This window comes from Onychostoma macrolepis, chromosome 13 (genome assembly GCF_012432095.1).
Source record: "Onychostoma macrolepis isolate SWU-2019 chromosome 13, ASM1243209v1, whole genome shotgun sequence".
Classification (NCBI taxonomy): Eukaryota; Metazoa; Chordata; class Actinopteri; order Cypriniformes; family Cyprinidae; genus Onychostoma; species Onychostoma macrolepis.
Window position 1 is genome coordinate 7,884,402 of NC_081167.1, and position 26,731 is coordinate 7,911,132.

The 26,731-nt window shown below is 36.3% G+C and overlaps 1 protein-coding gene across 2 annotated transcripts in view; it reads right to left on the minus strand.

The window, feature by feature from the left end:
• Window positions 1-26,731, minus strand: part of thada (THADA armadillo repeat containing) — a 103,885-nt gene that overhangs the window by 19,581 nt on the left and 57,573 nt on the right. For both annotated transcript variants that reach the window (XM_058794937.1, XM_058794935.1), the window contains exons 29-32: window positions 19,681-19,849; window positions 12,367-12,479; window positions 9,938-10,020; window positions 518-915 (exon numbers count right to left, since the gene is read on the minus strand). In XM_058794937.1, the coding sequence (XP_058650920.1) occupies window positions 518-915; window positions 9,938-10,020; window positions 12,367-12,479; window positions 19,681-19,849 (763 nt within the window). The remainder of the gene's footprint in view (window positions 1-517; window positions 916-9,937; window positions 10,021-12,366; window positions 12,480-19,680; window positions 19,850-26,731) is intronic.

The following is a 26,731-nucleotide window of genomic DNA, read 5'->3' on the forward strand; positions in this document are numbered from 1 at the left end:
GTTTTGTGGAGCATTTGTGTCAAGTTTAAAGTTTTGTAAACTTTTGCACTGCATTTTGTGAAGTTGTGTCAAGTTTTCACAGTTATTTGTAAAGTGTTTGAAGTTGTAACCATTTTTTTTGACGTTGTTAAACTTTTTGTAGTGTGCTTTTGCTTTTGTAGAGTGTTTTAAATTTTGTAAAGTTGCATTTTTTAAAGTTATGTTAAATAGTTTTTTGTAGAGTTTTTCAGAGTGATATTTTGTAAAGTTTGTCATTTTGTGAATTTATGTAAATTTTTTGGCGTTTTATGTTTTGTAAGGCTTAGAAGAGTATTTAAAGTTGAAGTAATGCAAGTCATTTTGTGAAGTTGTTATTGAGGTTTTGTTTTTGTAAAGCGTTTAAAGTTCTTTAAAGTTGCAGCTTTTGCAAGTTTTGTTAAGTTGTTTTTGTGTTGTATTTTTATTTTTTTTTTCAGTTTTTGCAGTGCTTTATAAAGTTGTGTACAGTATTCCGAAGCAAAAAGCGTGATTTCCTCACCTTGGCTTGACACCCAGGGTAAGTCTCACGAAGGGCCAGGGAGGTTAGGCTGGACACACTGAGGTCAAAGGGCAAGGGTCCCTGAGCACGACGCTGAGACTCTTCCTTGGTCTTCTGAAGTCTCCCGAGGAGCTGATCCAGAGCAAACAGCCGAACTTCATAGTACGGGCACCGCAGCAGTCGCTCCAGAAGGTCTCTCTGTAACCCAGCAGACTCTGGACAATCCCACAGGTGAGGTGATTCCACACAGACGCTGACGGCTATGCGAGCCAGACTCTGCAGATACTGTGTGGCTCCAGGGACTAAGAGGTTCATGTCATGGGGCCCCTGAGGAGCCACAAGTTCAGAGGCCATAAGAATCTGCAGAGTTTCCTCGCGCAGTTTCTTCAGCTGTGACTCTAGAGCAGAAAACAACAAATGCACCCCAAGTGACAAAAAAATTCTAAAATGAAAGCACAATTGATATTAGGTGACATATCAAAGTGTACAAAGCAATGAGAGAACTACTTTAATCGGTGTATATTAGTGAAAGATGATCACGCTTTGAACTTTTGCTACTAAATATTGATTCAGCTTCACTATGACATCACTGCTGAAAAGCATCCTGGGAATTACAAGAGCTTCAGAGCCTCCTTTTTTCCTTATTGAGTTATTTTAAAGACAATATTCTTCTGAAAGCTAAAATAAAGCCCACTTCTCCAATCAAGGACCCATTCAAACTCCCACAATGCAACTCAATCCAGCCCAGCATGCGATTCAACAAGGAGTGGACCAGAGGGCGGGGCCATGCTGCATTCCTCAAGAGACGGGCCCGGTTACCCTGACACCCGAGCATCAAAAGAGCTCTCGTATGCTTCTCTGAGCACGCTCAGATTGACCTAAAGCAGCAAGCGTGCGCCGCACTCTAATTTAGCCAAGCGTGAGAGGGGATTCTGAATGTGTGTGTACTTGCATGTCTCTTTAGGGCACGGACATTGCTCAACACCTGTTTCAATGTGAATTGTTGACATGTTCACACAGACCCTGACCGTTATTATAAGATGGGGGTGATGGGAAGGCATGTTTAAAATCAGGGTGGAGAGGTTGACAAACATTTGTAGTGATGAGAACTGGAATATCTAATCTAATGTGGAAAATACCTCTTCACCAGAACCCTGACACAGACATCGCCAACACAACGTCAACCCAAGAAACAGACAGCGAGCTATTTAAAGAGTCATTTATCATAAATACAGATCACTTCCACATGCTTTTGTTCATGTTTTCTTGCTACACTCAAGACACAGGCACAAACATCTGCAGAGTTGCTTAAACATTCCATTAAAAGTCTTACATATACACATATATTTGTCTTATACTCACCAAGGCTGCTATTATTTTTGATCAACAATGTAATGTTGCAAAAATAATTACAATTTAAAATAGCTGTTTTGTATTTTAATATATTTAAAATATAATTTATTCCTGTGATGCAAAGCTGAATTGACAGCATCATTACTCCAGTCTTCAGTGTCACATGATCCTTCAGAAATCAATGTAATATGCTGATTTGCTGCTCAAGAAGCATTTCATGTTATTATCAATTTTTAAAATAGTTGTGCTGCTTCATATTTTGTAGAAAGTGATACTTTTTTAGTGCTGTCAAACGATTAATCGCATCCAAAATAAAAGTTTGTCGTTTACATAATATATGTGTGTGTACTGTGTATATTTATTATGTATATATAAATACACACATATACAGTATATATTATGAAAATATTTACTTGTATTTACATGTATATATGTATATTCATATAATTTATATTATATATAAATATTTAATATATAAACATAACATATTTCTCTTAAATATACAGTCATGTCCAAAAATATTGGCACCCTTGCAATTCTGTCAGAAAATGCAACGCTTCTCTCAGAAAATTGTTCCAATTGAAAATGTTTTGGTATTCACGTGCTTATTGTTTTTGTTTGCACTGCAACAACACAAAAAAAACAGAGAAGAAAAGTCAAACTTGATCAAATTTCACACAGAACTCAAAAATAAACTGGACAAAATTATTGGCACCTTGTCAAAACTTTAAGAAATAATTGCTTTTCAAGCATGTGTTGCTCCTGTAATTTGTATTTAGACACACCTGTGGCAAGTAACAGGTGTGGACAATATAGTGATCACACTTGCAACCAGTTAAAATGGGGAAAAGTTGACTCAACCTTTGTGTTGTGTGTCACACTGAGCATGGAGAAAAGAAAGAAGTGTAAATAGTTGTCTGTGGATTTGAGAGAAAAATTGTGGATTTCAAGGTTACAAGTCCATCTCCAGAGATCTTAATGTTCCTGTGTCCACTGTGTGCAATATCATCAAGAGGTTTACAGCCCATGGCACTGTAGCTAACCTCCCTGGACGTGGACGGAAGAGCAAAATTAATGAAAATTACAATGAAGGATTAATGGTGGATAAAGAACCCCGATTAACTTCCAAACAAATTCAAGCTAATCAGGGTACAACAGTGTCAGCTCGCACTATCCGTCGCCATCTGAATGAAAAGGGACCCAGGAGGACACCACTGCTGACACAAAGGCATAAAAAAACCAAGATCGGAGTTTTCCAAAACTTATGTGACAAAACCACAATACTTCTGGGAGAACGTACTGTGGACAGATGAGACAAAAGTAGAGCTTTTTGGAAAAGGACATCATGGCACTGTTTACAGAAATAGAAATGAGGCCTTCAAAGAAAAGAACACAGTCCCTAGAGTCAAACCTGGTGGAGGTTCAAAGATGTTTTGGGGTTGCTTTGCTGCTTCTGGCACTGGATGCCTTGACTGTGTGAACGGTATCATGAAATCTGATGATTACCAAAGAATTTTGGGGCGCAATGTAGTGGCCAGTGTCAGAAAGCTGCGTCTCCACCAGAGGTCATGGGTTTTCCAGCAGGACAATGACCCGAAACACACTTCAAAAAGCACTCATAAATGGTTACAAACAAAGCGCTGGAGAGTTCTGAAATGGCCAGCAATGAGTCCAGATCTGAATCCCATAGAACACCTGTGGGTGCCAATAATTTTGTCCAGTGCATTTTTTGGGTTCTGTGTGGAATTGTATCAGATTTTACTTTTCTTCTCTGTTTTTTTTTTTTGTGTTGTTCCAATGCAAAAAATAAATAAATAAACAAACAAACAAACAAACATGTGAGTACCAAAACATTTGCTACTGCAACAATTTTCTGAGAGAATTGCAAGGGTGCCGATATTTTTGGCCATGACTGTATATGTGCATGTGTGTGTATATATATATACACATAATAAATATAAACAGTACGCACATACATACACATATATACACACACATATTATATATATATATAACGTAAACAAAAACCTTTATTTTGGATGCGATTGACAGCACTACTTTTTTTTTGTAAAAAAAAATTATATTGGAACAGAAATTATTTTCAAATAGAAATCTTTTATAGCATTATAAATATCTGTGAATTTACTGCATCCTAAAAAATTAAATAAAAAAATATAAAAAAATTACTGATACCAAACTTTTGAACACAGTTTTGAAAACTTAAATGTATTCATTAAAAACAATTAATTATAAATATACCCATTCAAAATAGCATTCCCATAAATAAATAAATAATTTTTTTTTTCCCCCCATTCACAATAGAACAAGTATTATAGATGCCTGCTAGATGTTTAAAACCATACAGAAAAAAAAGTACTTTAACAAACCCTTTCCCTCAATATAGAAAGAACAGTTTCACAGAACAGCTCTCCTACAGGTTCCAATAAATAAACCAAGAATGCCACAGTTACTCAGAGCAAGAGAAAAGTGAAATGAAGTAAAAACGAAACTGTAGTGGGTCATAAGAGGAGTGATGGTAACCATTCTCAAGTCTTTAAACTCAAGCCAAGTACTCATTACCACAAAACAACACACTGGGAGAAAAACATCATTAACAGAGGGAGGGAGATGAGAACTAGTCAGTCATGAGACAGACTTCGGTTAACTATTCTGATTTATTTCTCTTTTAAACTCTCTCTCTCTCTTTTTTCCTCCAACATACAAAGAGGCAGAAACACAGAAGAGGGAAAGAAAGAGGAAATGAGAGTAAACAGGGAGTGCGGGGGAGAGAAAGAATGATTCGCTATGGCATTTATTAATATATTTGGCCCTCTGAGATGGAGGAGCACGGTAACGATTAATCTCGGAAATGAAAGGCATTTCTCAGCAGGACAGACCGTGGCAGACAATATGTGTGTGAGTTTAGAGACAGTAGTTCTGGGGATGTGCTGGAATCTTTATGAAAACCTAAACAGTCCAGTGAGACATTCAAAGCGTTACACACAAACACAGCCGTCATCCCAGCTTGACTCGGAGAAAGCTGTGGTTTCATCAATGCCACGACCACCAAGTCTCAATGACCAAACTTTGCTCTCTCATAAAAATAGCAATATTACAGTGACTGGCAATAGAAAATAAAGCCCAGGGCAGTGAAATCAAACACTGGCAAAACACTCACAACCTGGAGAGGCAGTTTTCTTTTGAACCTCTCAGCAAAAAAAAAAATAATAAAAAGGAGAAATGAAAACAGCAAAGAGAGAAGTTTAAAGGGATATTTCACCCAAAAATGTCAACTGTCATTACATCACCCTCACACTGTTCCAAACACTGTTTTAACATCTTCCCTTAGATGTTTTGAAGAATATTCATGTAAATTTCGGCTTATCATACAAACTCAAATTCATTTGCATAACACTTTTCAGAGTACACATAGTACACACTGATATAGTACATATTGTATGGCTTCAAAAGACTTACACATGGACCACTTTCACAATATTTTGTTTTTATATATTTTTTGTCTTTGCTGAGATGTGAACATTTCAACAAACTTTGTTCAACAACAAAGTAACTCAAAATCAGCGTGTTGTCAAACGATTAATCGCAATTAATTGCATCCAAAATAAACATTTTTGAGTACATAATATATGTGTGTGTACTGTGTATATTTAAATACACACATGCATGTATATATATTTAAGAAAAATATGTTATGTGTATATTATATATATATATATATATATATATATATATATATATATATATATATATATAAATAAATTATATAAATTTATGTATTATGTAAATTATAAATATATACATGCAAATATTTTCAAAATATTTACTGTACGTGTATATTTATTATGTATATATAAATACACAGTACACACACATATTATGTAAACAAAACTTTTATTTTGGATGCGATTAATCGTTTGAGCGCTCTAGTAAAAATATAGTAAATACGTAACATATTTAGCAAAATGCTACTCTCTAAAGTTATTTTATTCTAGTTGACAAGCAATAAACACTGAATGTCTTTCCTGAGGTAAATGTTATGATATGTGACATGGTATAGAAGCTGTTTTACTGACGTCACAGTTGAAACACTGATTGAGTTGCGCATAACACATTGCAATAAACAATGTTTCTTTCAACACACCTTCTGATGTTCATTCTTGTTTATTTTATGAAAAAAATAGTAGTAAAAAAGCAAGAGATGATCGCTGCTACTGAAACTGAGGGTGCTACAATATTTGTAACACCACATTAACGAGCATCAAAACCACAAATATTTTTGGAATTTTGACAAAATGTTAAAATTTTAATTAGAATTTTTGCCAAAATTTGAAAGCTGAGTTTATTCTAAAATGCTTTTCATTGCTTTTCCACACAGAATAGGCTAAAATATTTATTTTTACATTTACAAACCCATATCAGTTTATCTAAAATGTACATTAATTAAAGTCAACTAACTGATATTTGCCACACACACACCCCTAGTAAACGATGAAGTAATTTTGACTCCCTTTATTTATTCATAACACTTTCTCACTTTATATAAGATGGAACACTCAATAATTCTGTGAAATACAGTATTCCGGCCCAAGCACCTTTACGACACGCTAGCAGTTAAAGTACATGTGCGATCTTTTTGTTTCTAAGTGTTCAGCTAGAGTTTATGGTGCAGGGAAACAGTGGGCCGTCTGTACTCACTACAGTAGTAAACACACACCGATACACACATGCGGCAACGTGCACGAACACATGGATTTTACATCATGCCCTGCCATCATTACCCAAACTGTGAAAAACAAAACCCAGACGAGGGAGGAACGTGCAGAGCAGATGTGAGCATGCAAACGCGTTCCCACAGTGGGCGACCCCTACGCTGCCAACCACCTACTGCCGAGTGTGTATGCGCGGTATCCACGATTTATTCACCTGAGAGAGAGAAATATGGGGAATACAGTACCGCTTGTGCCAAAATGATGGTTTGAATGGCCATCAGAGAGAGAAAGTGAGAGAATGTGTGTGGTGGTGTATGTTAAGGGAGCATTTCTCAGGCGGTACAGTGTTTGATCCACACAGGCTCATAAACCCATACGTCTCATGCCCAGCTAAAGCATCGCCAGTAAAAACACCATCACAAACTCTGCTCAGAATCTCAGAGCCAAACTACTTAGAGCTCTCGGCCTCACACCCACCCCCACACACACACACACACACTTGTCCTGTTCCAGTGAGGAGTACATCAGAATGGGAATACATGCAAGAACTGCCCAGAAAATTTCAACTCCTACTTAATAGTTCCAAGACGAATGAAAAAGCAGATTGTTAAGGTCCTTCTGACCAGCTTCAAGTGTTACTGACAAATTAAAATGTTCATTTCTTCACTGAGGTTACCAACACCTGTGAAGAGTGTGCTTTAGGAAAGAGAGAGTGACTGGCTGAGTGAGAGAGATATAAACAGACAGAAAAAGAAATAAAACGTATGGAAGGATGAATCACACATATTATCCTAAAATAAGAACAGGTGGAAAAAATGAAATATTGGTTACACTTTATTTTGCAGTGTCCTAGTTAGTGTATAATTACTGAGTGATATTATTAATTAACAACATTTAGGCAAGGCAAGTTTATTTACGTAGCACATTTCATAAATCAATAAGGTGATTTAAAGTGCTTTACATAAAAGGAAGTAAAATAGTCATTACAAAAAATAATCACAACAATACAAACAAGGAATTTTAAAAACAAACATTCTCAAGCTTTGTTCAAACTCTTCCGCACTAAGTGAAAAAAACCTTCCAAAACACCTAACTATTCCACTACTTCATCCCTAATTACTTTGACCATCATAAACCAAACAAATAGAACTCAGGGGTCCTACTTTCAGCTGATTAACCAACACACTTTTCGTTCTTTGCCCACATTCTCTTTACCATAACAGCACTTACTTTAGCCTTCTGTTTAACCTTTTAAAATGATACAAAAATTGATTTAAAATTAATTTTAAACATTTAAGAGTAGAAATTGATTATACATAAAATAAAAGTGCAATCAGTTCGGACATAGCACAGTGCTCATTCAACAAATGCACAGCTAAACAGATGAGTTTTGAGTCTGGATTTAAATATGGCTAATGTTTTAGCACATCTGATATCTTCTGGAAGCTGGTTCCAACTGCGGGTGGCATAAGAGCTAAAAGCAGATTCCCCTTGTTTCGTGTGAACCCTTGGTATTTCTAACTGACTCGATCCTAATGATCTGAGTGGTCTGTTAGGTTTATATTCAGTGAGCATATCTGCAATGTATTTAGGTCCTAGGCCATTGAGTAAAAGTACTTTTTAAAGTAACATTTACTTTAACAATTGTTAGAATTATGGTTTGCTTTAGGGCTGGTTGCTTATAATTAGTATAAATGTAACAACAGTAAATTATGCGCAATTACATGTAACGTAAACAAGGGTACTGTAAAATATTTTTTAAAAGTATTACCAAAATATTTTGCTTAACGAAAATGAAGATCATTTTAGAGCCATTACGATTGGTGTTACTTCATTTTTTTTTTTTTTTAAACATAATTTAACATTTTTTTATTTGATTATTTTATTTTACTTATGTTTAGTAAAACTTTTTTGTACCTCCCATTATTTTCAATGATGATTCTCTTAGAGTAATATTTTTTTAAGTTTGTTTATTAATTTATTCTTCTTTTTTTTTTATCTAAACATTTCTTTGCCTTACAGTAGTTAAAATGACTTTTTTTGCATTACGTTGCTTACCTGACATTAAAATAATGTCAAAATACACAAAATCTCTGTCTTATTCTAAAGAAATAATTTTATTTTCTTAATGCAAAATATTATATCCTTTCATTTTTCTTTCTGGTGTAAAATGTGACCTGGACATGTTCAGATTTTATGACATGAAAAGGATTGTTTTCAAAAGAAAGGTTCCAATCAATCAGACAATAAATACATAAAATATTCCATAACCATAACTCACTCACCCTCATGTTACTCCAGAACCATATGACTTACTTTCTTTTATGTAACACAAAAGGAGATGTTGCACAGAAATATGTTCCCATGCAATGAAAGCAAACATTGACCAGGGTCAGTCACGCTGCAAAAGGAGAAAAAAAGCACCATAAAATTGTCCATATGCTTGTGTGCTATATTTCAAGTCTTCTGAAGTCCTACATTTGGTCTGATGTCAATAAAGCAAACAGCATTGGTTCTTGTACATCATATGACTTCAGAAAACTTGGAATATAGAAACAGAAATATAATATTGTATAAATATAATATTTTATAGTTTATTCTCTGTCATTTTTAACTTGACAACCCCTTTTTATCATATCCTTTCACTGTATGACAAAGTGTGAACATTTGGCCTAACATCTCTCTTTGTGTTACCCAGCAGAAAGTAAGCCATACAACTTTGACACACTTTAACAAAGTTTGCTGGCAATTTTAATTTAGGGTGATTCCTTAAACTGAGGGAGGAAAACACTGCAAAAAGCCAGACAGAGTGTGAAATACTGAGATAGAGCAAGTGAAATTTATGTTAAGAGAAATGAAAGGAAAGGTAGACAGAGATTAAGAGGGTGTTAAGACTGAGAGTACAGGGCAGAGTGTATAAATAAATCTCTGAACAGCACAAATGTGTGTGTGTGTGTGTGTGTGCGTGGGTGTGTGTGTGTGCGTGGCCACCGTTTGTTATGTAAGTGATGGCAGGCGGGTGGGACTGTAAGAATATGCTTGTTTTAAAGTGATAAACACCGCCACCATGCCCACATGTGTGCGACACATGGGGCCCGCAAACATGCAGGGGCCTCCTCATTTAACTGGGTCACACGGGCACAATTGTACCATCTGTCAGAGACAGTTTTTCTAATATCAAAAGACCCACAGGCCTCCAACACACTCAAAATAACACGCACTCAAAGCAGACACCATATTTCCTTGGAATAAAAAACTAGACTGGAAGTTAGAGATTCTGAAACAAGCAAATAATACTGGTGTTTATTTCACTACAGATGGTGTTTTGAGTTCTTACCTGATACAGGAACAGGAAGACAACCACATAGACAGCCCAGCAGGTCTAGAAATGCACCACGAGTTACCAGACATGGATTCTGCCTGTCAATTTGTGTGTGTGAGAGAGAGAGAGAGAGAGAGAGAGAGACAGAGATATCAGGTTAATGATAACTATACGTCATAGTATTTCATTGCATTTACTCAATGAGTTGTATAGAAAGTACACATTTTATTTTTCAAGTGTGGCAAACGCAAAGTGTGAGAAAAAAAACTGAGGGGGGGATATCTGATTGAAATTTGAATGGAAAGAAATAAACAAACAATGTAGAAATACAGCGCAATTTATATAAAATTATTAGAGATGCACCAGTAATTGGCTGTCAAAGTTAATGCAATAACAAATGAATGCAATCTCAATTAAAAACAAAACAAATAGTGCATTTAACACAGGTTCTATTTGTTCCTATGAATAACTCTGTCAAAAGACAGGTTGCCAGGTCCACAATTTTATTTCTTCATCAAACATATGTAGCAAGCATCTCATCCAATAACAGCAAAGAGCTTTGTGCTTTTTTACTTCTGCAAAATTACAGAAAATAATTATTTATTTATTTAGTATCTGTGTCAAAACACTTTTTGGGTCACTGTTTTATAAGTCAGAGTAACTGATTTTTATTCTGCAGTTAAGAACAGTAAACAGAGTCCACAGTGATTGTGGATGCTGAGGATAAAGCATCACATGTGCTGCCCATGGGCACAAAGACAATTCTGGGCCCTGTATCTCAGACCAACTGCAGGGGTAACATTTGTGGGAGAGGGTGGATGTGTGTGGATAGAGACAGGAGTGGGTATGTGGAAGAGTAAATCAATTATGTTTGTTTGTGTGTGTGTATGTGTGTATATGTGTATGTATGTGTGTGTGTGTGTGTGTGTGTGTGTGTGTGTGTGTGTGTGTGTGTGTGTGTGTGTGTGTGTGTGTGTGTGTGTGTGTGTGTGTGTGTGTGTGTGTGTGTGTGTGTGTGTGTGTGTGTGTGTGTGTGTGTGACCACAGCGCAGCAAACGCTCATGGACATGGGCGAGAACAAGAGGGCCAGTGTTCAGGGCTGACGTCAGTATTTCATCACTGACATATTAATAACACAAATGCTCTCCCTCTCTTTGAATGTCTGGCTTCATCTTTTTGTGTCACTCTGTTGCTCTTTAAACACATAATATTACTCAGAGTTCAACAAATTACAAAAGTTGAGGATTATGGGGAAATTTGGTCAGATGTTTGGTAACTCTGTCATTTCATCTTTATTCTTCCACCTTTAGATCTTCTTTCATTCCTCTGGAATTTTTCCATCTTTCTAAATCTTCCCAAAATCTCTTCATTGTATATATTTGGAATGACATACTACAGTATGCAGTATGTATACTATGCACAGTGTGAACATTATCTCTATGCACGTAATACTTAAATTACCTATTACAATTGCCAAATTGCGCAATATACAAAAAGACCACAGTATCCCAAAATGCAAAGCACTCAACTTGACATTCACTTTCCAGTAATATAGTCAGTCGTTTCAGTCAAATAACTACCATTAATTATTTAGGAGCAGTGTTATTTAATTATGATTGAGATACAAGTTTTTATATATATATACACATTTGGATTAAGTTTTCATTTTCCGTTTTCATTTTTAAATTTTAGTTAAAGTTGCAATTTGGTCGTGTGTTTTTGACATTTATTTTTGCAACTTTTTTTATGCATATATCATTTTTTTCATTCATTTTTATTTGTATTTTATATTTATTTATTTAATGTACGTATGTATGTATGTATGTATGTATGTATGTACAGTTAGCATTTACTCTATGTACTTTATGGTTTTAGTTTTTGGTAACTATAAAACCCTGACTGGGACACCACTTAATGAATGAAATATGCAATATAGCACTGTCATGGGACAATGTAGCATACAATTGTTTGAAACATTTATCATTGCATGCGGTTTCGTATACTTTTCTAGTTGGCAGAATACACTATATCTTGCTCAGCATGCATAATATTCTATTCCGAATATTCTGCACTGGCATGTTCCATCTTCATAAACTTTCCCAAATCTCCCTCTCTGTCTCTCTCTCTCATTAGGGCATTTGTTAAAAAGCATCAGTATGGATGAGTGAGAGTGGTCAAAGGGCACGCAGCCGTGTCACTGCAGCGCTGCTGTCTGTGTGCTGGGTCACTGAGCAGAGAGCAGCCTTTGAAACAGGAGCTCAGAACACAAGAGAGCTCACTTTACAAACCAGTAAGCTGGTGTGTGAACAGCAGCCATCTTATTTAGTAAAATAATAATATTTGCAAATGCCTAACCAAAATATCGCTGGTATGCACACTATATTTGCTGATATATATGCAAATAATGACAGCAGTGGTTAGTGTGTCAGAATGACAGTATCTACCTTGTGGCGAGCCACAGCCGTGGAAAAAGTGCACTGGAGGTGTCACAGTCCTGCTCATTTGCTGACTGGGGTCTGTGTGTGTCCGCCAGGTAGGAACGTAACAGCGACAGCACCTGTGAAGTAGACGACACACCTTTACTATGAGAATAAGCTGGAGAGAAAGAAATAGAGAGATCAGAGATTGATATCACAGAGAGAGATTATAAAGAAAAAGTACATAGAAGTATACAGAGAGATCAGTGCAATCACACTGCTAATACTAAAACAATCAAGATTAGACAGAAAGGTTTTCGACAGATCAGAGACAGAAAACAAAGTCTTTGCAAGAATAATACCAAAATTGTGATGAGTGCAAAGTACTCTGTTATTTAGTTTTTTTTCCCTTTAATTGTGATCATAGATCAGAAATTAAGTGATCCGATTTAAATCAGAGATATCAGAGAAAACAGAAAGAGATCAACATTTAGAGATTATACATAAATCAGAGATAAGTCAGATAAACAAGAGAGGGATCACAGAGACATTAAAGAGAGAAATAAGGATAAATAACAGAGATCAGACCAAATAGATAAATCAGATAGAGATCAGACAGAGACATCAGATATCATAGAGAGATATCAGATGCATAAATCAGAGATCGGACAAATAAATAATAGAGGCATCAGATAGAGACATTAAATATAGAAATCAGATAAATCAAAGAGAGATCAGACATCAGACAAAGATCAAAGAGAGAATTCAAGACATAGATCATAGAGTCGAGATCAAAGAAAGAAATCAGACAGATAAATAACAGAGATCAGACAGATAACTCCGAGATATCAATCTGATATATCCATCTGATCTATCAAAGATACTAGAAAAAAATAAATAAGAGAGGGATCAGATATAGATTTTAAAAACAGAAATCAGATCAGATAGACAAATCAGAGAGAGAGATCAGACATCATATAAAGATCAAAGAGAGAAATCAAAGACATAAATCACAAAAACTCAGATAACTCGTAGAGAGATCAGACAGAGACATCAGATTGATATCAAAGAGAGATATCAGATACAAATCAGAGATCAGATAAATTGAAGAGGGATCAGATAGAGACATTAAAGAGAGAAATCAGATCAGACAGAAAAATTAAAGCGAGGGATCAGACAGAGATCAGACACAGCAGTCGGAAAGACACCAGACAGAGAAATTAGAAAGACGGATCAGATGCTTCATTAGTTCATCTTTCTTAATCAAAAAGAGTGAGAAATTAGAGATCAGGCAGAGAAATCAGTGTCTTAAGCTTATTTTACATATCCTTACATATAACAGTCTATAGAGAGAAATAAAATGAAATAAATGGATAATGTACACTCTTTAACCTTGCCATGCATAGAGTTGTCTAACAGGCTGAAATAGTCTCTTTACTGGGTTATAGCCGCAATGTGGAAGCCACTCATTATGCCTCAGGCAGGAGAGGCACAGGGCAAAACAAGTTTGACCATGAAATACTAGGCCTGGTCTTCCAGCTGCGGACACCCCCGACACTAGCGGCCCACACCCTGTATCCCACACATCTAGCCCAGGCCTGCTCCCGCCGTCGGGTGGGAAGGCCCATGAGGGCCGGCCTCTTCTGCTCCCTCGGAGGAAAGTGCGTGTATTTATAGTGACGAGCTACACAACTTGTGACTGACCACAAACCAATGGCAGTGGCTAAAGGCAAAAATAAACACTCCGCAGAGGTCCATAATTCAGCAGAGTGTACAGAGAGCCGTGCACACATTTAGCACACACATAGAACACGCACAAACAAACACCAGAACACGGCCTGAATACAGTGCTAGATGCTGACCTTTGACACACTAAGACTTTTGGATTGGCCATTAAATAAGCCTGCTAGGAAATGTTTTAAAAGTCAACCTGTGGGTGGATGCTTTTATGAGTAGATTTGGAAAGTCTGGACACAATCTGAATCCAATTAAGCTCATTTGTCTCATCAGTTTGACTTTTTTTTTTTTCTACAGGCTTTTCCTTAAAGCAGAAACAAAGCTTGTATGAGTGGGTGTTTCAAGGCTTGGCAGCAATGCACAACAAAGAGGAAAGGCACAAAAAAACAAAACAAAAGAAACAATTACAACACGTCCTAACCAGCCATTATGAGACAAGTTTCTTGTGACAAAGAGTTTGCTTAATAGTGAAAACAAAGATCAGGCAAGTAATACAAATTAGTACATATTTAAAATGTATACTATGCAGTTATATGAAGTGGGATTTTAGACCAATTAAATATCACTGTGGGTTGAGCTATCCGGCACAAAAAAAAAAAAAGTAAGGAAAATTAAAGGGGTCATATGATGTGATTTCAAGTTTTCCTTTCTCTTTGGAGTGTTACAAGCTGTTTGTGCACAGATAAGATCCCTGAAGTTGCAAAGACTAAAGTCTCAAAACCAAAGATATATTCTTTATAAAAGTTAAGACTCGACCATGCCCTCCTAAAACGGCTCAAACACGCCCCCACATCTACGTCACGGTGTGGGGAGATTTGCAAATCACCACCCAAACGTATACGCAATGAAAGAGGGCAGGACTTTTATTCTCGCTGTTGTGTTGTTGCTGCCGCCGGCGCCATGTCGTGGAGACGCTGTGTTTCGTTGTGAAAGCGAAACTACCTTGTTTGGGCCTCCAAAAGAGGACACAACTAGAAATCAGTGGTTAAGCTGTATTTACTACACTGTTCCAGAACAGTTCAACCCAAATATTCAGATGTGTGCAGCGCATTTTACGGAGGACTATTTCCTGAACCTGGGAGTAGCTGCCAGCTGTGCTCAAAGACTGTTTCTATAAAGTGGGGCAATTCCAACTTCACAAGGACAGTCTGGCGCTTCTGACTCACAGACTGTAAGTATGTTTTCATATTTAAAGAATTTGCCACTGACGATTCAAACACGAGTTTTGAGCAGTTTAGAGTAGCGCTTGTTGTTTGTCGTTTCTCAGATCACAAATGCAGACATGGTAATGTTTACGCGGCACGATGCAACGCGACGCGTAAAAAAGACAGTATAAGTCATTATAATCAGTAATTTTGTCCCCACTGGATGCAACAAATGCCTCGTTTGTAATGGGTTTTATTGTTTTTGTGTCGTCGTGCCGGGACACGGCATCACAATACGGTAAGGGGCGTAACATTTCTGTCTCACACTTGAGGTATTCGGCCAATCACAACGCACTGGATAGCCAGCCAATCAGAGCATACCTCACTTCTCAGAACGATGAGCTTTGTAAAAATCGGCACATTTCAGAAAGGCGGGGCATAGAGGAGCAACAATAACGTACAGTATGTGGAAAATAATGTGTTTTTTTTTTTTTATCTTAAACCGCATAAACACATTGCACTACACCAAATAACCAAAATAAATGTCCTTTTTAGCAACGTCATATGACCCATTTAATATAATAATTTGCGGATATGTCCACTATGATGTAGTCAGAGAAATACATTCTTTCTTGATACTAAGACAAGAAAAAAAGCACCATTACACAAACACCCTGTCTTGTGTCTATATTCATGAACACTTAATCTGGCTGTTGTCAATTACAGAATTAAAAAAAATAAATAAATCTGTTCTCCATTTACAAAAAACAAAACAAAAAAATAAATAAACAGAGAAAAACAAACAAACCAACAACGGCAAAAAAAAACTGGATTAAAGTTAAAAAAAAAAAAATCTGTCTGTTCCCCATTTGTAAAATGAAACAAATAAAAACAAATGCAGACAGAAAAAAAACAAAAACAGGAATAGAAAATAAACAATCTGTCTGTTCTCCATTTACAAAACAAAACAAACATACACACAAAACAAAAAACTAAAGTAAAATAAAGTTGATCTTAAAAGACCTTTCCTTAAATAAACAAAGGACTGCTCTCACTTAAATAAATAAATAAAATAAAACACAAAACAAACAGAAAATACATTCACACAGTCATAAGTTGAAGCATCACACACTACGTTACCTCAAAGGTGTGTGCACTAGTGCGCGTGTGCAAGATCCCCACTGAGTGGAGTATGTCTGCTGATCTGATTTACTGTTTTCAAAACACACAGTGGATTAATTTCCCTCTGGGACCTGGATGTTACCCAGGACTTTTAAAAAGAAGCTGTTGCATTGTGGGTAAGCAGCAGTGGTGGAGAGTGCTCGGAGCAGAGGCCGAGGCATCAGGTTAGGTTAGTGCTGCTCAATCTGTTTCCCTCGTTAGCCGGCTCCTAAAGGGAACCAGTGAGTTGTGTCAACAGGGATTTTTAGGTGAACTCAGCAGGGTTCAAGCGTTTTACTCAGCAAAGCTGGTTTTGTAATCAAAATGGCACTCTGAAACGCTGTGCTGACACACTACTTCATCTCATCCTGGTATCAGAACTCTGTAATGCAAATCGAGGGTTGTGGGTGTTGTGTTAAGGAAGGTGTACATACAGTAAAGCTATTTTTATAGATCTCCGATTCAAACAAAGAACAAAAAGGCTTTAATTCAGGCCTGATACAACAACATCTGCAACCTGTTTTCCTTCCACCCCCGCTTTTTCTGTTTTTCGGATTTTGCTTTCTCTTGCCATATCTGCTTAAACAAAAACACACTGTATCATTTGCTTAAGGTCAGTAATGTCCAAAGGAATGTAAGAATGATAAATTGTGCACTACAGAGATGACTGTTTGCACTACAGAGATGATTAACACCTTAAATTATGTTTTTTTTCTAAGTGATTGAACATTTTTTGGCAGATGAAATCCAGAGACATATCTAGTGGGGCTGGGTTTTGACACAAATTTCATGATTTCATTCGATTCTCATTCACGATTCGATTCAATATCGATTATTTTGGCTATATATCAGGTACAGTACATTTTCTTAAGGAAAAAAATCTCTCAATTAATGCTGTAAAATATACATGAGAGTCAGCTGGTACTACATTACTATAATATTGAAGGTTAAAATTAACTGATTTGTATACAAACACTTAAATTTCACACAATGAAATTCTTATAATAATAAAGTTACAATTACATCATAATATTTCTACTCCAATTCATTTTTTTAAATATAAACATTTAAATGGTGGCTGTCATAACAATGGACTAACGAGTTAATGGTCATCGAATATGCTTGTTTCTGAGGTAAATGTGATGTTACGTGACATTGTTTACAAGCTGTTATATTGACATCTTTACATGGTTGAAACACTGATTGAACACTGATTACATGAGACAGAATATGAATTAACATACCTTAGGATGTTTATTTCGTGCTGAAACTGGTATTAAAACGGAGTAGATGATCAGTTCACGTTCGCTTCACACTGCCGCTTCTCTTGAACTGAATTGCCACAGCGATCTGTCACTCCACATTAAACAGACCAAAACGGCATATATTGTTTGAATATTGTAATAAAACAGAACGAATTTGAAATCTGAGACTTTGTTTCATATCAAAAGTAACAAAGCTTTTTGCGATTAGAGTTCAATAGAGTTCATTATTGGAATGTTCCGTTCTTTAACTGAAAACAGGCTAGACTAATTGATTCTTGGAATTTAAAGTGCCCCTATTATGGATTTTTGAAAATTACCTTTCATGCAGTGTGTAACACAGCTCTGAGTGAATGAAAACAGCCTGCAAAGTTTTAAATTTGAAAGTGCACTGTGTATAAAGTTATTGTCTCTCAAAAGAAAGAGTAGACTCTGAATCATTGAAACGAGTCGTTTTTAAAATGAATCCCAAGCCGTTTCATGTTGACGTCAACATGAAACATTAGCATATTGCCGCCCACTTGTTGGTCTTTTCGCATTGGTCTGAATGAAAATGCAAATTCATTCTTTGCCACTAGGTGCCGCTTTTGAAGTGGTAAAATAGCAGTTTCCCGGTAACGCTGTACACAAAGCAGCACTGCGCTCACAAACACTGCTTTATCAGGCAGTACAGGCGAGATGAATCTATGAATATCTAGAGACTAGAATATGAATAGAAAACTGGGCATGGGGTTTTTTGACTTAAGCCATATGAAACCACCTGGTAAACATCCTAAACACCCTAGAAGCCACTAAGAACATTATAGAAATAGTACTTCAATTCGTGACTGGAGGTCAGGTTTCATTAAAAAGATCTTCATTTGTGTTTCAAATATAAACACAATTGCTTGTGTTTATAACATAAAATATAAACATTAATGCTTGTGGGTTTGGAACGACATAAGGTTTAGTAAATAATGATGGAATTTTCCTTTTTTGGTGGAACTGTCTCTTTAAAAATTTTGGAACAGAGATGTAAAAACAAAGCCATGCATTGGCAGTGCCATCTTTATCTCTTAGCTGATGCTGCGATCCACACGTACACCACTCCTGCATGCAACTCAGGTATTCGCATCAGATAGCAGCATGACGTTATCTCCAGCTGATCGGAACATACTTCACACCATCAGCTCCCCACACACACATACACACACAAGATTATGTATCATAAGTCTGTTATCTGTTCCGAATCTGGTTGTACACACAAACATCCATAATTTCCATATTCAAAGAGTCTAGAGAGCCACTGTGACACAGGTATTTCACAGTCAGGTATTTCACATAAAGATTTGAAGAATTTCTCTCATTTCTAAATAAAATGCTGCATAAGACCGTTATCTGCCACCACTTGTCACCAGAGCACCACCCACACAACATCCCTCACGTGGATCTCAGTGATTCCCCACCACAGTCTAATTCCCTCCACATCTGCAGGAGCTTTGAGCAGATATATGACTGCCATGACAGGAAAGAACACCAAATCCAGCTCTTTCCTTACCCGAGCACATCTTCATCCCAGCACTCTACAGTTATGTCCGTCTCACACCCCCACATGCTAGCAAACTATTCCAGTTTCATGTCCAGAAACCTGCTTCAGTGTCAAAATGACAACATCTCTCTGTCACTATCTTCAATTATCTAAGCTTCTAGGTTTTATATCGATGCTTGTTGAGCTCTTGAATTTCCCTTTGGAGTTCAATTATGTGTGCATGTCACATTCCTTAACGCAGTTCCATCTGCTTTCCCCAATAACTTGCTCAGTGTACCACTGATACATATATTTGAACATACCCTGCATGTTTTTTACACTTTTAATTTTTTTTCAAACAGGAATGAGTCTTCAGGTATCAGCTTCTTTCAGAGAAGAGCACAATGGAATAACACGTGTAAAGGTTTCTGCAAATACTTTACACTATTGTACACACCTTATATGTCATGTAACACGTTAAGTTAATGGATTGCTGAAGAGATAATGTGACTAGGGGGGATTCACACACCTGAAGCAGTGTGCCATGGATGTGGTTTTGTTGAAGTCCTGGTCCAGGTTCTTGAGGCAGCTCCTCCAGGAGAGTCTGGATGGTGGAGGGAACTTGAGTCACCAGGACAAATGGAACCAGGGCTCTCGCTGCCATTTCACGCGTGCGGTACACTGCAGAGCGACCACACCTACAAGACAACCACAGGACAAGGGACAACAGGTTCACAAGTATATTCAGCCACTTCATGATCTCTTCAACTCAAGAGTAACTGCATGGAGAAGTATTTTTGGAATTAAACTCTCTTCTTGAGATTATAGCTGTGCACATTTAACCAACTTCATGAGGTGCATCCTGGAAAACTTTTAAACAACACATGAGTTTACATGCATTGCAAACAGTAAAAACTTTATACAGTAAAAAAAAAAAAAAAAAGTTATTTCAAATTGTAATAATATTTCACAGTATTTCTATGGAAGCCTGTTTCCGTCACTGAATAAAAAATAGAAAAAGATAATTGCAACTTTTTATCCCACAATTCAGAATTGTGATATACACTCGGAATTCCGGGATATAAACTCACAATTCCGTGATACAAACTCGCAATTCTGATTTTTTTTCCCCTCAGAATTGCATGATACAAACTAGCAATTGCAGGCTATAAAGTCAGAATTGTGAGATATAAACTGGCGAGTCTGAGAAAAAAAAAAGTCAGAATTGCGAAATTCTGACGATTTCTTGCAGTTGCGAATTTGTATCTCACGATTGTGACTTTTTTTTCTCAGAATTGCAAGTTATATAGCAATTCTGCCTTTATAGCACACAACTGTAAGTTAAGTCAGAATTGTGAGATAAACTGGAAAGTGAGAAAAAAGTCAGAATTGCGATCTAGAAAATTCTGACTATTTCTTGCAGTTGCAAGTTTATATCTCGCGATTGCGACTTTTTTCTCATAACTGCACGTTTATATCGCAATTCTGACTTGACTGAGTTAAGTCAGAATTGTGAAATATAAACTCGCAATTCTGAGAAAAAAAATCTGAAATGTTAGATAAAAAGTTGCAAATACCTTTTTTTATTTTGTATTTAGCGGTGGAAACGGGCTTCCATCGTTTTATATTTGAATATATTTTAAAATGTTATTTATTACTGCTCAATACACATTTCTTATTATTATCAAAGTTGAAAACAGTTGTGCTGCTTAATATTTATGTGGAAACCATGATACTTTCAGGATTTTAAGATGCACAGAGAGTTTAAAAGAACAGCATTTATTTGAAATAGCCTAGATTTTTTGTAACAATCTTGAAGTCTTTGCTGACATTTTGATAAATTTAACGTGTCCTTGCTGAACCAAAGTATTAATTTCTTTCCAAAAAAGAGAATCCTATTGACCCCAAACTTTTGAGCAGTAGTGTACATGTACTGATTTTATTTTATTTTATTTTTTTGGAAAGAAATGGATACATGGGCAAATTTATAGCTGCCTACAAAATTAATATCAAACATTTCAAAAGAAGCCTTTACATAAAAATAATTAAAGATCATGAGAAACAAATTAATTCAAGTGCCTTCAAACTTTTACTGGTACTATAATTTTATGTACACACATTTATATTTTGTGTCAAACATAATTTTATAGATTCCTGGAAGGTTCACTGAACTCTTTTGGACTGGTAGTAGGTTCGGGGATGGGGTTTTGGTGATTTCATTTTCAGAGCAGCCCCCTGATGACTGAGACGTCTGCTTTACAAGCACTAAATCAAAGAAGCCTCTCCAAAGTTCTGGAAACTCCCCCAAGAAGCTCCAGAGACATGAAATAGGGAATATGCATCCATCAAAAAGAAGGGAATTGGAAAAAAGAAAAACGATGTAGCCATCATGTTTGTAGAAAAATTAATGGAAGTTCGACAGATGAACAGATAGAAACAAAAAAATAAACCATAGCTAGACTTGCAAAGCTGTGATTGGGATCTACTGACAGCAGATGGAAGCGAGTATGGAGGTATGAGTTCGAGTTAACATTCGCATTCTTTACCAAACCTAACCGCAGTTAGAGAACAGAGATCTGCTGACCTCAAACCATGAATGTCATATGAATTCTAAAGGGGGCATGTTAATCTGTACAATAACAACTTCTGCGGAGGCGAATTAAGCCCATGTCATAACAAATTAAACATTAAGTTACATGTAACCACTGTTTCTGGGAAAGAAACAATGTACAACATTGACAGTGGGATATCATGCACTTCTATTGACAACTTTCACATAGTTAGTGTTTAGGACTGGAGCTTGAATAGTCAAGCACCTTTTTCTACACCAACACTTTATGTTTTACTATCAAATTATATATAATAGCTTAACTTACACCTGAATGCTGTCCTCGAATTCCCACAATGAAGAATGATGGGATACGTTTAGTCTCAAATACTGCTTTGAAAACGGTATTAGAGATAGTCAATGGATTGCAGGCAATAATATTATAAATAAATGTTCAGTTTCTTGCACAGACAGATCATTTCGCTTCATAAGACCTCAATACATCATCAGGAGCCAGGGGTATTAATTTTGTGTTGCCTGTATATGCTTTTTCAAACTCTCAAGTGCTGGTAGCCACTGACTTTTTATGAATCAGCAAGGACCACGGTTTCAGCTAAAAAGCTTCTTTACTGTTCTGCAACTTAACAAATTTTCATTTTTGGGTGAACTATCCCTTTATGGACTTTGAGCTTTGGCGTTTTTTAGTCCTGGGACTGTCTTGCACGCTTCCTGTTGCGACTATGTGCTCTCAAGCTCCCTAGACTGCAAGAGTGGTTATTGGGACAGGCTCAATGACTAAATTAAGATAACAAAGCTATTTACATAATGTCTGTTTTGTAATGACATCTACATAACACCTGACATTTTGACTTTTTTTTAATAACCAAGCACAGAATTTGGGTTGTGGCCAGACCTCAAAATGTCAAAGTATGCATCTAAAAACAAATTTTGACGACTGGAGATTCATTATAACATATTTTATAAAGTGAAGGTGACCAAATTAAGTCATGGGGGGAAAAAAAGCGGTGTCCCACTGTCCCGCCAAAGGGCCAGCAATAGGTCATGGTAGGCAGGGTTAATATTAAGGGTTATTAAAATTACATAGTACAAACACCTGTGCCATTTCACCTCATCAAGGAGTAATGGGATAGTTCACCCAAAAATGAAAGTTTTGTAATCATTTCTTTACCCACAGTTCAAGAAAATGACAGAATTTTCCTTTTTTGGTGAAATATCCCTTAAGTAACTTGCCAAATTCTCGCTGAATTATTCATCACTTTAATTTTAGGCCAGGGCATTACACAAACAGCCACAAATGGGCATGACCCATGGGCATGTCTTGTATGTAACCCGTTTAGTGCACTGGTTAGCAAGAGGGACATGATAATATAGAAAGAGACGGTGAGACAGGTCATACACAAGTAAACGGTCACCAACCACTGGTATATGTGCTGTACAGATTGTACTCTCTAAATGGAAAAGAAAGAAAGCAGGAGACGCCAATAACAGCGCGCCAGACATGTGAACCTTCACCTGCTGAGTTTAAATTCCTCCAACATACAGACATCCACATTAACCCACATGGCATACATGTTGCCTTCAGCAGTCACAGCATGACAACAGTCCACAGACGTGACCCGTCACATGACGCAGAGCTGTTTGTGGCTGCAAATACACAGCACACACAAAACCAGCCTAACCTTTTGTGTTCACCTTTTCCTTTACACAGTAAAGTAATAGTTCACCCAAAAATAAATGACCTCAAACTTATGTCATTCCAAGTTGTTATGATCTTCCACTACAGTGAGCCGTCAGTGCTACCGGATCATTGAGAAATCAAAAACTGGATGGATCAAATTTGAGAATGAATCATGTTTTGTTCACTGTAAAGGTCTGACTGAAAAGAATGATTTGTTCAGGAATCAGACATTACTCTTGAAATGCCAAGGAGATCTAGGGTGGATGTTAAGATTTACAGGAAATATTGACTTATATGGCTTCAAAAGACTTAGAATATAGTGTATAAAGTTGTATCGTTTATGATACTTTCCATGTACACGTATTGAAACTGGAACGATGCATACACTGGATTTTGATGATACAACGATAATACAAACACTAGTTAAATCTGTATATATTGGATGTCTTAAATCATGTTACTGTGTAAAAAATACAAATAATATCCAGGAAAAAAGGGAATGTGGGAATTACAAACAAGTTTGAAACACAAGGACTCTTATTTTGAGGGAGACAAATTTTTTTTTTTTTTTTTTAAATTGCACTTTTACAACCAACTACAATATAAAAACAACAAAGTAATAAGCAATGTCATAATTAACTGCGGCACAATAGTTTTGACTTTTAACGTGCAACGCTCACATGTATTTATTTATATTGTCGCGTTTTAATGGTAATGATTAAATTTGGCCGTATTGCGATCATTGCTTTTCTGTCTCTCTCTTAAAATCATAATAAAGACATTTTTCAAGATATTTGAGACTGCTATTATGCCCTTAAATTTGACTTCGACTTGCACAGACCCTGTGACCAGTGCAATATTAAAATCTTCTCTTTTTTTTGTGTCACAGAAAAGAGAGGTCATACAGATTTGGTGAACTACTTTAATGTAAATAAAGTAAATGCATAAACATCGGTAGAAACACATATTTCGATCTAATGAAGTCTGTTCTGTTCCCCCTTTCTGGCCTCATATGTTAACTATCAGTGCTAATTTGTCCCATTAAAAGTCTTTTGAGAGGAAATGACAGTTTGGAAGGGTGTAATTTTAGAAACACAGCAGTCTGAGGCGAGTCATCTCCAGGGGGCTTTCTTAGTCTCGACCCGCCATTACGGCTCAAAGGCCATCTGGCTCTTATTAGGCACGGTGGTACAGTTTCCTTGAGTATGACTCGGCAGTCTGCAAGCACCAAACAAACCTAATCTTAGTCTGGCTGGAAAACAACAGGCCGAGACTGTGTTGGACAGCACCTGGCGAGAGCGCCATAACACATCTTGTTTATTCGAGTTCGTCTGGCTCTTGAGATGCACTGGAGAAATGAAATGAGAAAGAGTACATGCAGTTCCATCACACGCTCCAGAAAGCACACAAGTGTATAAACACACTTGATTTTTTTTTATGACCTGCACGTTGATGGACTATCCGCCTAAAACAAGTTTGAAGTCCACCACATGAAATCAAAAGATCACAACATTTTCTTCAAAGTTGTGACGTAACAGAAGTAGTGACATTAATACTGAAATGGTATATTGAAAAAAAGAAGGGAAAAAAAGTAGGACGGGAAGTTTGATTGTAAAAAAAGGGGTGGCGTTTATCTGCACTAAATGTTCAGAAACTAAAACCATTAAAAATCATGGAAACACTTTATTTAAAGCCTTTATGTATAATGCATTATAAAAGTAGTTTTAATGCATGAATTATGCCTTGTAATGCACCTTATAATGCATTGTACAGTCTCATGAATATCTGTAACCACAGTTAATTCACTATAAATTCATTGTTACCCTATGCATTTTAATTTCGGTTATTAGTATTTACGACAAGATATAATGTGTTACAACGCACATTATGAATAATTATAATGCATTATAGCCTGTAATAACCATTTATAATGCATATTGTTAACAAAATTGTTTTCAGTAATTGAATAAAATAAAATATTAATATCAGATGATAGACCAAAATTTTAAAACTTATTTCAGTTACAAAAATTACCATAAAATTAAATAAATAAAAATACATTTACAAGCATATTGGCTGTTTATTAGTACTGATAAAGCATACATTAATACCTTCATATTTCTGCATGACTATATTTTAGATCCCTAATCCTACCCTATACCTTAATTTAACAACTAGCTATAAATAAGCAGCAAATTAAGAGTTAATAGGCAAACATCATAGTTAATCATGAGAGCTGGTCACCAAACAAAATGTGACCCAAAATATTTAAATAAAACTAAAGCTAATAAAAATGACAAAAGCACATAACAAAATTACTAAAATTAAAATTTAAACTGCAAATATAAAAATAGAGGCTATATTAAAATAGTAAGATTAAGATAGTATTTAAATAAAACAACACTGCTTTATTTAATATAATTAATGTTAACCAGCAGCCAAATACTCATTTAGACATTGATTTTTAAACACATCAAAAAAAAAAAAAAAAAAAAATATGCTTCTAGGAATCCAACGCTGATAAACGCATGCTTGCACTGGAAACACACTGTGCTTCTTTGACTGATAGAAATGCTAAGCTGTTTGCTAAAGTCACTGACCTCGTGTCTTATACTTGATACAATAACATCCGAATTATCGGTCTACTGGAATTAATAGCGAGGCCTCGCCCATCAGTTTCTTCTTGCAAGCCAAGATACATCTTCTCTGACAGAGACTGACAAGGTGGCATTTATGACTAGTCTTACAAAATATTCACCTATAATTTTATTTTTTTTCTTTAAGACAGCTCATTACATTTATTTGTTGATTGATTGATCAAATTTGAATTTGAGAAATAAAACCGAGGCTGAGGGCCATTACCAACTTCACCATTGCTAACATAGTACATTGTTCTAGTGTGGAAAGTGTTGACTTTAAAAACAGGGATTCATTTCCTGTGAATCATATGCCAACCAACGTTGATTATGCCATTTGTAGGTTGATTCCACCTTAAACTGTAAACATTGTGGCTCTGTGACGCTATTCGAAACAGTGCTTAGTTTGTTTGAGCCTCACAAACAACTCGACATTTGCTGAACCAATGGTGTGACCTCTCTTAGTTCATACAGAGATTTCCATTCGCACACATCTTGATCCTGCATTTGATTTATCAATGGCCCCACCAAAATGAATGGTCCTGATCTGTACTAGGATGAGGTTCTTGTCATTTTCAGCCCGGTAAATACAATTCACCCAACAGTCACCTCAACAGCATAAAAAACTCATTTATTTATAACCTAATTAGAACTGTAAATGGAGATCCACCATGTCCTACTTGGGAACACGACCTAG